Source organism: Piliocolobus tephrosceles, chromosome 16, assembly GCF_002776525.5.
Source record: "Piliocolobus tephrosceles isolate RC106 chromosome 16, ASM277652v3, whole genome shotgun sequence".
NCBI lineage: Eukaryota > Metazoa > Chordata > Mammalia > Primates > Cercopithecidae > Piliocolobus > Piliocolobus tephrosceles.
Genome location: NC_045449.1, coordinates 62,883,805 through 62,900,544, shown reverse-complemented (window position 1 = coordinate 62,900,544; position 16,740 = coordinate 62,883,805). Strand labels below are relative to the sequence as shown.

At 34.4% G+C, this 16,740-nt stretch overlaps 1 protein-coding gene across 2 annotated transcripts in view; it reads left to right on the top strand.

Annotated features, from left to right (window-relative positions):
• Positions 1-16,740, top strand: part of ABCA5 (ATP binding cassette subfamily A member 5) — a 78,566-nt gene that overhangs the window by 26,549 nt on the left and 35,277 nt on the right. For both annotated transcript variants that reach the window (XM_023211951.1, XM_023211950.1), the window contains exons 10-17: positions 3,278-3,446; positions 5,928-5,986; positions 9,614-9,724; positions 10,903-11,078; positions 11,656-11,775; positions 13,284-13,422; positions 14,703-14,793; positions 14,977-15,116. In XM_023211951.1, coding sequence (XP_023067719.1) covers positions 3,278-3,446; positions 5,928-5,986; positions 9,614-9,724; positions 10,903-11,078; positions 11,656-11,775; positions 13,284-13,422; positions 14,703-14,793; positions 14,977-15,116 — 1,005 coding nt within the window. The remainder of the gene's footprint in view (positions 1-3,277; positions 3,447-5,927; positions 5,987-9,613; positions 9,725-10,902; positions 11,079-11,655; positions 11,776-13,283; positions 13,423-14,702; positions 14,794-14,976; positions 15,117-16,740) is intronic.

The following is a 16,740-nucleotide window of genomic DNA, read 5'->3' as shown; positions in this document are numbered from 1 at the left end:
ATTGAAATATTTTATTTTACCCTCTAAGGTCTAAAACTATGAAGTGATCTTGTAACTCCTACCATTTTCTTTATCTCCTGTCCGTATCTATAGCCAATATAGCAAACTCCTAGAGATTCAATAGTAATATTAAGTATCGAGCATCTTACCTTTTCCCCTTGTTTTCCTCATTACCTGTGTCTGTATTCTTCACCTGTATGGTCTTATATAGTAACTACTAGCCACGTGTAGCTTTTAAAATTTAAATTGATTACAATTAAATCAATTAACTTTTTTTCAGCAGCACAAGCCACACTCCAAGTGCTCAGTAGCCATATATGGCTGTTAGTTACTAAATTGCATGGTGCAATCTAGGTGTTCTGTAGAACATTTTGACCATTATGAAAGTTGTATTGTATAATACTAGTCTAGACTAGGGACACAGACCTTACTAGTTGCCTGTGAGGAACTGGGCTGCACAGCAGGAGGCAAGTGAGTGAAGCTTCCTCTGTATTCACAGCTGCTCTTCGTCGCTCGCATTACCACCTGAGCTCTGCCTCCTGTCAGATCAGTGGCACCATTCGGTTCTCATAGGAGTGTGAACCTTGTTGAGAACTGCGCGTGTGAAGGATCTAGGTTGCATGCTTCTTATGATAATCTAATATCTGGTGATCTATCACTATCTCCCATCACCCCCAGATGGGACCACCTAGTTGCAGAAAAGCAAGCTCAGGGCTCCCACTGATTCTACATTATAGTGAGTTATATAATTATTTCATTATATATTGCAATGTAATAATAATAGAAATAAAGTCCACAATAAATGTAATGCATTTGAATCATCCTGAAACTATCCTTGCCCCCTGTCTGTGGAAAAATTGTCTATCACAGAACCGGTCCCTAGTGCCAAAAAGGCTGGGGATCACTAGTCTAGACCATTGCAGTACCTCTCATCTAGTTACATACCTCAAGTCTGTCTCAGCACTTCACCCCTCTTTTTTTGAAGTTTTATTATTTTTTAATAGATTTTTGGGGAACAGGTGGTGTTTCATTACATGAATAAGTTCTTTGGTGTTAATTTCTGAGATGTTGGTGCACCTATCACCCTAGCAATGTACACTGTACCCAGTGTGTAGTCTTTTATCCCTCACCCCCTCCCACCTTTTCCCTGAGCCCACATAATCCATTGTATTGTTGCTGTGTCTTTGCATCCTCGAGAACTTAGAATAATGGTCTCCATTTCCATCCAGGTTGCTGCAAATGGCATTATTTTGTTCCTTTTTATGGATGAGTAGTATTCCATAGCGTGTGTGTGTGTGTGTGTGTGTGTATCACATTTTCGTTATCCAGTTGTTGGAATGGGCATTTAGGCTGGTTCCGTATTTTTGCAATTGTGAATTATACTGTTATAAACATGTGTGGGGAAGTATATTTTTCACATAATGACTTCTTTTCCTCTGGGTAGATGCCCAGGAGTGGGATTGCTGGATCAATCGGTAGACTTACTTTTAGTTCTTTAAGGAATCTCCACACTGTTTTCCATAGTGATTTTACTAGTTTACATTCCCACCAACAGCGTAAAAGTGTTCCCTTTTCACCACATCCATGCCAACATCTATCATTTTTTGATGTTTCAATAATGGCCATTCTTGCAGGAGTAAAGTGGTATCCCATTGTGGTTTTGATCTTCATTTCCCTGATGATTAGTGATATTGAGCATTTTTTCATGTTTGTTGGCCATTTGTATATTTTCTTAGAGTTATCTATTCTTGTCCTTAGCCTACTTTTTGATGGGATTGTTCGTTTTGTTCTTGCTGATTTGAGTTACTCATAGATTCTAGATATTAGATGTATGTATTATGAAATCTTTCTCCCACTCTGTGGGTTGTCTGTTAACTGCTAATCATTTCTTTTGCTATGGAGAAGCTTTTTGGTTTAATTAAGTCCCATCTATTTATCTTTTTTTTGTTGTTGCATTTGCTTTTGGGGTTCTTGGTCATGAAACCTTTGCCGTTTTTTCTGATGTTATCTTCTCAAATTTTTATGGTTTTAGGTCTTAGATTTAAGTCTTTGATCTCTCTTGAGTTGATTTTTGTATAGGGTAAGAGATGAGGATCCAGTTTCATTCTTCTACATGTGGCTTGCCAATTATCCCAGCACCATTTGTTGAGTAGGGTGTCCTTTCCTTACTTTTATGTTTTTGTTTGCTTGCTGCTGGAGCAGTAACAGTTCCCAGAGGAATGCCAAGTACTGATAAAATCAATTGGAATCCTCTGTACTTGGCATCAGATCCCTTTGAAATGTGGCCAATCTAGAAGAAGAGTAGATATTTGAAAACATTGAGGAGTGTAGGTATTTTGAGGGGGAAAAGGGAGAAAATGGGACATGTTGTGTGGGCAGTTACCACTGTATACTATTTTCTTTTCTTTTCTTTCCTTTTCTTTCTTTCAAACAGGGTCTTGCTGTGTCTTTTTTGAGACAGGGTCTTGCTGCGTCTTCCAGGCTGGGGTGCAGTGATATGATCACAGCTCACTGCAGCCTCAGCCTTCTGGGCTCAAGTGATCCCCTTGCCTCAGCCTCCCAAGTAGCTGGGACTACAGGTGTGCACCACCACATCTGACTAATCTTTTGTATTTTTTGTAGACAAGGTTTTGCCATATTGCCCAGGCTGGTCTCAAACTCCTGGGCTCAAGCAATATGCCAGCCTCTGCCTTCCAAAGTGTTGGGATTATAGGTGAGAGCCACCATGCCTAGCCTCACTGTATACCATTTCTAAGTCTCATATTTCTATCCTGTTGCTTTGTTGCTCTCCCTAATTCTGTAGTCTTTTCCATGAAGCATATCCACTTTTCTAGATACTACCTGTTTTCAAAGACCATTTAAGATGGTGCCCATTCAAGTGTTCAATGCATTCAGCCTGTGTTGTGTTCTTGCCATTTGCCATCTGCTTGTACTCATAAAGGTTTTAGTTCCATTAGCATAGAAAATGTGCTTTATTCACTTTTACATCCCACTCAGCAATTCTGAAACTATTTATGGACTAGAATTATTTATCAATAAAACTGTGATTCATACAATATTGATTTAATACTTTACTCCTAAACTTTATTTACTTATTACTTTCTAATGACAAATGAAAATGGTATATATTTATTATGTACAACATGATGTTTGGAAATATATGTATGTTGCAGAATGGTACCTAAACTTTAGATGCAGGTTGTCGTATGTTTCAAATGCTGCCTTTATGATTTAAAAACTAATCATGATAACTCAGTTTTTAAATGTTTTTTTTCAGGGGAATTTGGTTTACGGAGATCATCTTTATATTTTCTGAAGCCTTCATATTGGTCAAAGAGCAAAAGAAATTATGAGGAGTTGTCAGAGGGCAATGTTAACGGGAATATTAGTTTTAGTGAAATTATTGAGCCTGTTTCTTCAGAATTTGTAGGAAAAGAAGCCATAAGGTATGGTTCAATCTTTGTCAATTTATGTGTAAGAACTGCTGATGGAATCTGCCACATTTTAAATCCTGTTCTTTAAATATGTATGTATGGTATCTTAGATTTGGTACGTACACCAGGATTTTAAAACATTAATAAGGGCTACTTTTCTCTTTTTCTTATTTTCTTTGCAACCATTTAGAATAAAGTTGGTGCTAGGTTTGAAATTTTATGTTTCTTTATTTCTGTTTTTTGAGACGGAATCTCACTCTATCGCCTAGCCTGGAGCACAGTGGCACAATCTCGGCTCACTGTAACCTCCGCCTCCCAGATTCAAACAATTCTTGTGCCTCAGCCTCTCAAGTAGTTGGGTCTACAGGCATGCGCCACCATGCCTGGCTAATTTTTATATTTTTAGTAGAGACAGGGTTTCACCATGTTGGCCAGACTGGTCTCGAATTCCTAGCCTCAAGTGATCCACCTGCCTTGGCCTCCCAAAGTGCTGGGATTACAGGCGTGAGCCACCACACCTGTCCCCTGAAATTTTATGTTTGAATGGAAAATGTTAAAAGTAATAAAACCTGATGTTTATACAATTAATGTTTAAAGCTTTTCCCATTATGTAGACGGAAACATGATAAATATTAACTCTATAATTTTATTCATGCTACATTGTCTTATATAGCATATTAATTTGTCGTCTGTTAATTTCATAGACTTTTAGGGTTTTTGACATAATTAGAACATTTCATTACTTTAATGTTTAAGAACCAAAGAAATTCATTACTATTCCTTGTTAGGTCAGTCAGTACCACATTTAGAAATAAAATTAGGTGAAAGAAAAGAAATAAAATGAAATAAAAAAGTGAAGCATAATATTTTTTAAATTTAAGAAAAATATAAAAATTCCAGAGAGAGTCAAAATACTTAAGATGTAATTCGTTGGCCAGTGGCCTGCTTTCTCAAGGGTAAATTTTAACTGATTAACAAATCATTTCCTTAAAAAATATGAAAAAATAAGGTAGAATAAGAAAATCACTTCACATTTGTTAATGGTTTGAAATTTGTGCTGACATGAAATGACATCTGATTTATATCCCCCTTCACTGATGTAACAAGTGTTTGATAATCAGAAATGAAAAAACAATCCATAAATTGCTTAAATCAAATGCTTCACTTAGTTTTAGAAGCTGGGTTGGCATGAAAAATGAATCAATGACACTTACAATGGAAAGGAATACTATGCTTTTCTCTTGTACCTTCTTTAAAATAATTTTATAGTTGATCCCTGAAAAACAAGTTTGAACTACACCAGTTCACTTATACATGGAATTTTTTCAGTAAATATATTGGAAATTTTTTTGGAGATTTGCAACAATTTGAAAAAACTCACAGGTGAACTGTTAGCCTAGAAATACCAAAAACAAATAAGTTAAGTATGTCATGAATGCGTAACATATTTATAGATATTAGTCTATTTTAACATTTACTACCATAAAATATACACAGATTATAGTAAGTTATACTTTATCAAAGCTTAATGTACACAATACTGACAGACCATACATTATATGCCAATGCACGGTTGAGAGAAATGTAAACAAATGTGAAGATGCAGTATTAAATCATAGCTGCATAATATTAACCACAGTATTACTGTACCACTGCAATAATTTTGTAGCACTTTCTTTTGCTGTTATGGTGAGCTTATATGCTCCAAGTATATACTTCAAATGCCATGTGACTCAAATTATCTCCTTGTGAGCCGTTCATCTCTCCAGTAAATTGCATATCATGATGAAAAGTAATGTCTCAGGGTTCTTGCTTGTTTTTTATCATGTTCAGTGCAATACCATAAGCCTTGAATAGCATCATGGGATCCATAGGAATTGCCACTAGTGATGCTAGAAGTGCTCTCAAGAAGCAGAGAAAGGTCATGACATTATAAGAAAACTTTGAATTGCTTGATATTTACCATAGATTGAGGTCTGTGGGTGCAGTTGCCTGTCATTTCGGATGGAGTATGCATCTTGTTAATCTTATAAATAGATGATGTAAATTGATGGCATCGATAAATACAGTATAATACTGTAAATATATATATTTTTTTCCTTATAATGTTCTTAACATTTTCTTTCCTCTAGTATACTTTATAAAAATACAGTATTTAACATGTAAAACCTGTGAAATATATGCTAAACAACTGTTTATGTTATCTGCAAGACTTCCTATCAATAGTAGGCTATTAATAGATTAGTTTTAGGGGAGTAAAAATGTTATATGTGAATTTTCAACTGTGTGTGGGAATTGGCACTCCTAACCTGTGTTTTCAAGCATCAATTGTATAGTTATTATCAACTTTATTTGGTTCATTGTTTTAGTAGGAAAGTACTTTATTATTATTTTATTATTCTTATAAAATATAGCTTTGATAAAAATATACATGTAAACAAACATACTTATAAATTGCTTTAAATACTTAAAATATAAAACTTTATATTTCAGAATTAGCAGTATTCAGAAAACATACAGAAAGAAAGGTGAAAATGTGGAGGCTTTGAGAAGTAAGTAGTTTTCCTGGTATTCAGGCCATAGTATTTAAAGTACAATAGAAAAATAATTTGCATAGCTTGTGGGAAATTTAAACTTCTCTACCATGATTTTCTGTCTTGCTTTTATTTTGTTTTATTTTATTTTATTTTTTGAGATGGAGTCTCGCTCTGTCACCCAGGTTGTAGTGCAATGGCACTCTTTTGGCTCACTGTAACCTCTGCCTCCTGGGTTCAAGTGATTCTCCTGCCTTAGCCTCTTGAGTAGCTGGGATTACAGGTGCATGCCACCATGCCCAGCTAATTTTTGTATTTTTGTAGAGATGGGGTTTCACCATGTTGGCCAGGCTGGTCTCGAACTCCTGACTTCAGGTGATTTGCCCACCTCAGGCTCCCAAAGTACTGGAATTACAGGCATGAGCCGCTGTGCCCAGCCTCTGTCTTGCTTTTTGAGATACTTTCATTTATGTGATTAATATTAAAAATAAAACTAACAACATGAAATTTGTAAAAGTAAAATGTATTATCTATTAAAATGAAAAATACTCAATTATTTGAATAAGGCTATGTCCTTGTTTCTCTTTATTATTTTGCATGTATATACGATACATGTTAGTTTTTAAAAAATTCATTTGGCCTATCATAGGGTTTTTCAACCTCAGCACTACTGATATTTTGGTCTTTATAATTCTTTGTTGTGAAGAGCTGTTCTTTATTGTAGAATGTTTAGCATTGTGTCAATGTGTTAGTCAGTCCCCAGAACCAATAGAATACACACACACTCACACAGACACACAGACACACACACTGGTATGAGTGTAGGGTGGGGGATTAGGGGAGGTTTGTTTTAAGTAATTCATGAAATCGTGGGGCCTGGTAAATGTAGAAATCTGTAAGGCAGCTTGGAAACTCAGGCAAGAGTTGAAGTTTCAGTCTTGAGTCCAAAATTTGTAGACAGGCTCACAGGCTGCAAACTCATGTAGGAGTCTGTTACATTCTTGAGGCAGGACTCTTCCAAGGAACCTCAGTTTTTTCTCTTAAGGCCTTCAACTGATTGAATAAGGTTTACCATTATTATCAAGACTAATCAAGTTTAAGTCAGAAGATTATAAAAGTTAACGACATCTACAGCAACATCCACATCAGTATTTGACCAAATAACTGGGCACCATAGTCTAGCCAGGGGGACCCATGAAATTAACCTTCATAGGCAACATCCCTGGCTTTGATCACTGAAGAGAGAAGGAGTTCTGCCTCAAGAATGTAACAAATTATTGCATGAGTTTCCAGCCTATCAGCCTATGAATTTTGGACCCAAGACTGCAACTTTAACCCTTGCCTGAGTTTTCAACCTGCCCTACAAATTTTTGGTACTTACTAGACCCCACAATCTTCTCAAGCAATTTCTTAAAATAAACCTTCCCTAATCCTCCAACCCACACTCATACTTGCTCCATTGTGTGTGTGTGTGTGTGTGTGTGTGTGTGTGTGTATTCTATTGGTTCTGGAGACTGACACACTGCTAAACATCCCTTGCACACTGCTAAATATCCCTGGCACACTGCTAAACATCCTCTCCCAGTTGTAACAACCAAAGATGTCTCCAGGCTTTGCCAAATGCCTTCTAGGAGGCAAATTAATTAATTAAGAAGAAAGTAGGTATAGTGGTATATTAATAGGGTTTTAGTTTGCATTTGCCTAATAACTGTTATTAATCACCTTTTTATATGATTATTGGCATTTGGAGGTTTTCCTTTATGAAATGCCTATTTAAGTTCTTTTCACATTTTTGTTTCAAGACCTTTGTTAGATACAGGTATTTAAATATTTGATCTCAGTCTGAGACTTGCCTTTTAATTCTAGTAGTAGTGTCTTTTGACAAACACAAGTTCTTAATTTGAATGAAGTCCAATTTATGAATCTGTTCTTTTATGATTATAGTGCTTTTCACATCTTTTTATTCAACATTGGAGATTATATATAACCTCCAATGTAAGTTATTGGAATAGCTAATTAATTGTAATTATAATTGTAGTAATAATTACAACTAATTGTTTCTAATGCAAAGAAGCAACAGAATGAAATAAAAGGCATCCAGATTGGAAACAATGCAGTAAAATTATTTGCAGTTGACACAATAATCTGTTTTTAAAATCTTTTAGATTGACAAAAAATAATAGTGGAACTAAACAGTGAGTTTTGCAAGATGATAGGATACATGATAAATAATGGAAAAATTAATTGTATTTCTATATGTTACCAACACATAATTGGAAATTAAAATTAAAAATAGCATTTAGCATCAAATATACGCTTACAGGTAAATAAGACAAAAGATGTAGAAGACATATCCTGAAAAGTACAAAACATTGCTGAGAGAAATTAAAGAAGATTTAAATAAATAGAAATACCACGTTCATGAGGCAGAACACTTAACATTTGGTTGTTGAGTTCCTTTTCTTCTTTTAACTTAGATTACTGGCCTTAGGATCTGAGACTTTTTCCTTCTTGTTTTATATTTTAGCCTTCTTAGTCTAGTTTTTGTTGTTGTTGTTTGTTTGTTTTTGAGACAAGGTCTTGCTCTGTCCCCCAGGCTGGAGGGCAGTGGCACAGTCTTGGCTTATCATAGCCCTGACTTCCCAGGCTCAAGTGATTCTCCCATCTCAACCTCACGAGTAGCTGGGACTACAGGTGCCACCAAGCCCAGCTAATTTTTGTATTTTTTGTAGAGATGGGGTGTCACCATGTTGCCCAGGCTAGTCTCGAACTCCTGGGCCCAAGTGATCCTCCTGCTTCAGCCTCCCAAAGTGTTGGGATTGCAGGCATGAGCCACTGTGCCTGGTGCCTGGCCAGCCTAGTTTTTTGATAAGCCATTTCTGCTTCATCATTTCAGATCCCCATCTCCTGTCTTCCTTCATTCCTTTACATATCCATTCAGTGATATTGCTTCATTAAATCTAACGTTTCAAGCCATTTCTATACTATTAGTTAATTTCTTGTTTTGTTTTTGCTAGTTTATTTAAATGCCCAAATATCCTTGAGAACAAATTTTTGTTTGTTTTAATTCCCTTGGTAATTCCCAAAAATTGGGACATAGAAAACTCCGAAATATTTCATATACTCCTAAATCTTACTGTATGAACAAATAAAGTTTTTATTTTTATTTTTATTTTCTCGCTGTCGCCCAGACTGGAGTGCAGTGGCGCGATCTCGGCTCACTGCAAGCTCCGCCTCCCAGGTTTATGCCATTCTCCTGCCTCAGCCTCCCGAGTAGCTGGGACTATAGGCGCCCGCCACCTCGCCCGGCTAGTTTTTCGTATTTTTTAGTAGAGACGAGGTTTCATGGTGTTAGCCAGGATGGTCTGGATCGCCTGACCTCGTGATCCGGCCGTCTCGGCCTCCCAAAGTGCTGGGATTACAGGCTTGAGCCACCACTCCCGGCCGTTTATTTTTATTTACTTTCCTTACTGTTTATATCATTGACTGTAACAAAGAAACTATTTTACCTGCTATCAAATATGCTGGTAGCTTTAAATATGTATTTATAGATATATTGCCTTAAAGATTGCTCAAATATGAATTATCATATATAGCTGAATAGACATAAAAATCACATTTGAGTCTTCTTTTTTCCTGAATTAGATTTGTCGTTTGACATATACGAGGGTCAGATTACTGCCTTACTTGGCCACAGTGGAACCGGAAAGAGTACATTGATGAATATTCTTTGTGGACTCTGCCCACCTTCTGATGGTGAGAGTTTTCTGTCTCAAAGAAAAAAAAAATTCATTGTATATATTATTTAAATGTGTATTGAATAATTTTTGTCAGTGATTGGGACTACCTTCCGTATCTGTAAAGGTGTTTTCTCTTTTTCTTGACTATACACATTTGGTTGTTTTTAGTAGAAGATAAAAATGATTCTATCATGTTTAATAAAGTAAAAGGGATCTAATATTATACATATTTCTATACATATACACACATAGATGTTGTGTATGTATGTGTTTTTATTAATCATTTTCAAGAAAGGATAAATGAATAACTTATAAAGGATAAATGAATGACTATTTGAAGTTGAGAAAATAAATACAGATATCTATACAGCAGTAGTTCAAAAGGCAATAATCATAAATGTTCATACTATCTTCTAAAATAGAATTTTAAAAGCATACCTCAAAAGTGTAATTTTGATATGTGATTGTTCAGTAGGTGAGAATTCATTATAGTAGCTCCATATTTTGACAGTAACCAAATAGAGTGGCAGTACAATAAATATTTTACTTTACGAAAGGGCTGAATTGTATTGAATCTGCACTTCAACTCTTTAAATGTTATTTAACTTTTAAAATTAGTTTGATTTCGTTGTTTGTCCTTAGTTGTATCACTCTTTGATGGTAGTCATAATATCTTACATTTGTATAAGAATTTATGATTTTTCTCATGATTCTTCATAATGTATGATTGTTTTGATTTAATAGTTCTTTAGTGGGATATATTAGTGTTCGCTTTATAAAAAAGGAGAGCTGGAATTTAAAGAGATTAAGTGATTTGGCCATGACCACACAACTAGTTAGGATAAAATTTATAGTTCTTTAATCTCTCTCCTATTGCATAATGTCTAGAAAATTGTTACTGGAATACAAGTGTAAGTAATACATCAATAGATACTTATATTTAGTGACAAGCTTTTAGTTTCTTGATTTTCCCACTATGTTATATGACCTGTAAGTGATGGAAAATGAGATTGAAATATAAGTGGGTGCAGATCACCAATAATATGGACATGAGGGTATGTTGTGCCTTGTAAATTTTTATTAATTTTTACCTGATATGTCTGTTATAACCAAATAAGTAAGTTGTCAGGATACTTCAAAATACACACATTATAAAATAATTAATGTACATTTAAATATATATTTTGCTTTTAGGGTTTGCATCTATATATGGACACAGAGTCTCAGAAATAGATGAAATGTTTGAAGCAAGAAAAATGATTGGCATTTGTCCACAGTTAGATATACACTTTGATGTTTTGACAGTAGAAGAAAATTTATCAATTTTGGCTTCAATCAAAGGGATACCAGCCAACAATATAATACAAGAAGTATGCTATTCATATAGAAATCTTTACTTTTATTTTCTGTAATCAATAACCTTTTGTAATGACTTGTGCAATAAAAATATGCTTGAAAATCTAAAATCTAAATATAACACTTGTTCTGAGCCAAAAAACAGAAAGCTATTACAAAGAATTAGACAGAATTTGGAGTAAATGTTTTAGCACACATAAAAGTTTGTTTCATCTGGAGGATGCTTGCCTGCCTTATTCCTCGCTTCTCTTCCTCTCATCTCCTCTACCCCCTCCCATTTCCACACATACACTAAGAGCCATCACAGTGATCTCTTCTTATTCCTTCCCTACCACCCAAGAAGGCACAAAAGTAAAATCTTTCCCTCAATAATCTTGTTACCTGTTGTTTTCATAATTATATATGAATATATGTCAAAGGAATTTCCATGCTTAAAGGAACATTTTTAAAATTGATATTAAAATTATTTAAAAACTTATGCTACTTAAATATTTTAACACATTAAAACTTAAAACATTTAAAAAGTAATATTGATAATTATATAAATAGTATGATTTTTAAAATAACATTGTTCATGCTTTACTTTTACAGGTGCAGAAGGTTTTACTAGATTTAGACATGCAGACTATCAAAGATAACCAAGCTAAAAAATTAAGTGGTGGTCAAAAAAGAAAGCTGTCATTAGGAATTGCTGTTCTTGGGAACCCAAAGGTAAATAAATACTGCTTTTACAAATGAGCTCATTTTAAATTATGTCGAATTAAAAAGCAGGTTGTAGAAAGATATAGTACATTATGTAAAGGTTAAGTATACATAAAATACTGTATGTTATTATGGACGCAATCATAGTAATGAGATTTTAAAACTGAAGTCAGAAAGATGTATAACTTTTTTTTTAATTTTAGTAGCTTTCAAGGTACTAGAGGTTTTTGGTTACATGGATGAATTATATAGTGGTGACTTCTGAGATTTTAGTGCACCCATCTCCTGAGTAGTATACATTGTACTCAATATGTAGTTTTTTTTCATTTCTCACCCCCCTTCCACCCTTCCCTTTCTGAGTTATAACATCTCTATGTTAACTGGTTACTTATAGGAAGGAGAATGGAAGATTAGATTTTAGTTATGACTGCCATGTCTTTCCTTTCCTTCCCTCCCTCCCTCCCTCCCTTCCTCCCTTCCTTCCTTCCTTCCTTTTCTTTCCTTTCTTTCCTTCTTTTCTTTCTCTCTTTCTCTCGTTCTTTCCTTCTGTCGTTCTTTCTTTCTTTCTTCTTCCCTAGAGATGAGACCTTGCTATGTTGCCCAGGCTGGTCTTGAACTGGCCTCAAGCTATCCTCCTGCCTTTGCCTTCCAGAGTCTTGGGATTACAGGCATGAGCCACCATGCCTGGCCTCCATGTTTTATTTCTTTAAAAAATGATCTGAAGAAAATGTGGCCAAAAAATAACATTGCTGATTTGGAATGGTAGCTGTAATAGTATTACTCTCTTGTTTCTATAGTTTAAAAAAATTTGTTATGGTTAATAACAACAGTTAAATAGAACAAAATCAAAGGAGTAATTCAGTTTGTCACTGTCCTGCTTTGATTTTGTATGTATTTGTTTTATGCTGTTCTCTGTTATAGAAACAGAGAAACTGATGTGCTACTTTACACAGGGCATCAAAACTGACAGGTGCATACATGCAGCTAGGATGATCTCCTATGGATCCCCACCATCCTGCCACATTCCCCCTGCTGTTGCAGCTGGGGAATGATTCTGGATCCTGGCTTTATGTTCATTAGTCTTCCTCTCAGCCTCCACCACCATGTTTTTTTTAATATTAAAAATAGTCTTGAAACAAATTTCTTCCCTTGAACTAATATAAAACCATATATTCTTCTCCAAAAAAGCAAGTGTTACATCTACAAATTTAATTGTTAAGGATAATAGCAATATACTTAATGTTTTGTTTTTTAGTTTATTTGTCTGACTGTTGTTATACTTTTGTGTTATGTATTACAGGCAGTCTTTTAGAATTAAACCAGGGAAAATATTCACATGTCAAATTTATAATTTAAAAAATTTATGTGAACTCAACTATGAATGAAAAAATCTGGTCTAATATATTTCTGATTGAAAATAATAATTTGAAATGGGGCATTTTTTTAGTGTCCATATGTGTTTTTAATATTTAGTTTTTCTGAGGATTCCCTGTCCTTCTTCACCTCTTTTCTCACAGATACTGCTGCTAGATGAACCAACAGCTGGAATGGACCCCTGTTCTCGCCATATCGTTTGGAATCTTTTAAAATACAGAAAAGCCAATCGGGTGACAGTGTTCAGTACTCATTTCATGGATGAAGCTGACATACTTGCAGGTGAGATTTTTGCTTTATTTTCGAAGGCTGAGGTCATGGGCCAAAAGGAAGATGGACATAGAGATGCTAATTCCTGAGGTACAAATAGAGAAGCTTTTACCTAGTGGTATGTTTCCTTCACAAGAAAAGTTTAAAAAAAATTTAAAACGATATATTTTGGCATTGAGAATCTCCAAGACCATCCCAGGTTTAGTGATGTCCTAGAAGAACTCATAGGATTCAGCACATAGTCGTGCTTATGACTATGATTTATTACAGCAAAAGGATACAAAGCTAAATTAGCAAAGGGAAAAGATATATGAGGCAAAGTCTAGAGGAAACCAGGTAGAAGCTTCCAAGAGTCCTCTCCCAGTGGAGTAGAGAGATGTGCTTTAATTTCTTCAGCATTGAGTTATAACAACTTGTGTGAGATATCTACTTGGGAAAGTTAGTATATACTCAGTGTTCAAGATTCTTACTGGCTGCCGATCATATAAACATCTGCCTAGCACATACCAAAGTTCCAGACTCTCTGAAGGAAAGAAGTTGTTCAGCATAAACCACATTGTTTGTACAGGTTAGGCACTGAACCACTCTTATCTGTTTTGAGAATAGTAGGAACCCTCCCAAATCCAAGTTCTCAACGGCCAAGGGCCAACCTTGTAAGCAGGCCTTTCTAAGGATAGAACCTGACCTGCTGTGTTAACTCTTTTCTGCACAATTTTATACACATACATACATATAAAGAATCCAAGTTTAAGTCAACACATGACTTTTAATAACAAGATATAGAAGTTTGAAATTCTAGAGCAACTTCTGTCTGCTTATAATATAATCTAATAAAATTGGGCAAGTCATTCATGTCTTCAGTAGTACCTTTGTTTTTAAAAACCCGACAAACTAACATCTGTTCTTCTTATTACTTCTGTCGATTTTTGGAGTTGTTTCTACATTTGGTTATAAAGGAAATTGTGAACGTGCTTGTAGTGGTAAGCCTTTTAGGAAAAATCAGATATTTGGAATAATATATGGAAAGTGGACTCTAGAGTCAGACTCCTTGAGTAGAGTTCCTGGCTTTGTTAATAGCTACATGAAACATGTAGAAGGAATGTATTTTCTTTTTGCCTTAGTATTCATATCTGAAAAATAGTTGATGATAATCTGGTACCATCCTCATAAGATTGTTGTGATGATTAATGATGGAACATGGATGACTGTCATATGATAAACCATAAAATATAAATGCCAATTATTAATGCTGTTGATAACTTAGAAATTGAAATATAAATATTTATCTGCAGATAGGAAAGCTGTGATATCACAAGGAATGCTGAAATGTGTTGGTTCTTCAATGTTCCTCAAAAGTAAATGGGGGATTGGCTACCGCCTGAGGTATCATTCATTTTTATTGACATTATTCTATACTATACTCTTGCTATACTGTTATTATTTTAGGGGCTTGCTGTCGTATGCTTTGACCATCGTTTATGGTACTAAATTTAATTTAAAGCCTTCTTAATTTACTTTTGGCTGTTTATTGTATAATCATTAATTATGATTTTTGGTATTCTCTAGCATGTACATAGACAAATATTGTGCCACAGAATCTCTTTCTTCACTGGTTAAACAACATATACCTGCAGCTACTTTATTACAACAGAATGACCAACAACTTGTGTATAGCTTGCCTTTCAAGGACATGGACAAATTTTCAGGTATTACTTACTTTTCAGTTTCTTGGTGTTTGAACTGGGATCTTATATTGGGAATAGGTTTCATTGATTTCCTTTCCCAAGTGGCCAGAGTTAATATTCTGTTTCTGCTTTATTTTGTTTTTGAAAGCCAGAAAAAATTCAGCAAAAAAAATTTTTTTTTTTACAAACACCATGCAAGAAACTGTAACTGATATCTTAAATACTTAAGAAAATGTTTAAAAAATGTAAAAATAATTGTGTTTACTTTGTTGTCAAGAAAAAAAAGAAATTGCTTATAGGCCTCCTGAGAGTAAGGCATGTATGTATATAGTTTGTATACATTCTCAGGTTCTTTTTTAGTTTCATGATTTCATAATGAATTATATGACAAATCCTTGAATTCTTTTAATCGAGGCATTATTTTTTAACTTTTTAACGAGGAACTCAAACTCAATCTCCTTCCTCTGTTTAGGAATTTCTTGATAGCCAAAAGGGTGTTATTGATGTAAGTACATTGTGCAGAATTTTCATAGCATTTATCTCATAATCAGAAAAATACTTTTTTTTTTTAAAGAAAGTAATCACAAATTAAGTGGACTGAAGTACACTTGCCAACTTAACACACTTTGCCTATCATTCTAGCTACTTATACCTACCTATCTCCTATTCTTTAGTAACATTTATGTAGGCTTATTTTCTACCAGATGCTGGTCTGTGCCTTTTGCAATTATTAGTTTATTTCATTATCCCAATATTTCAAGAAATATGTGAGATAAATACTATTATTGCTTTCATTTTACAAATGAAGAAACTGAGGCATAAAAAGATTTAAGGAACTTGCCCAAGGTAACACAAATAGAAAGTGGTGGAGCTGAATTTTGAACCCAGGCAAATCAGTTCCGGAACTCTTGGTTTTTACCACCATACTTTCTTTGTTGTCTCTTATATTTCTTTGATAAATTGTCACGGTATTTCACTGGATTTCACAGTGTCTTCTGGGATCTCCTGCAGGATGGACCGTAAGACCTCTTAAAGGAATTCATAATGTCAGCACTTTTTCTAATAATACCAAAATGCTATTTGCCTTATTGACCCTCAGCTTCTCATGATTATACAGTGTTTTCTAGAGACTGCATAATATGTGCTATCACAACAGGTTGAATGCAGAAACAAATATGAGAACCCATCTGTCCTCTGTTAAGACAGACATTAATGAGATTTGCAGAAATATAAAGCAACATTCTCTTCTCATTATTTTTGTTTTAAAAGATGCAGTTTTTAAAGATAAAATTGTGTTAACCTGTAATAGGTTTATTTTTTATTATTTTTAAAAATATGAATAAGTATTTAAATGATTTCTGTATATTTTCTAATATACATATTTATGCTATTGTTCAATATAGTAACATTCTCAGTTTTAATTTCAAGTGCTGTAAAATTTTTGTTAGTTTATAATATGATATAGATATAATATGATAATAGATATATTTCCATAAATAAAATTTCTTTAAGGTCCTTAATTTATAAGAATGTTAATTAAGCCTGTTACTTAGGCTGGAGTTCAGTGCCATGATCACAGCTCACTGAAGCCTCAAACTCTTGGGCTCTAGTGATCCTCCCACCTAAGTCTCCTGAGTATCTAAGG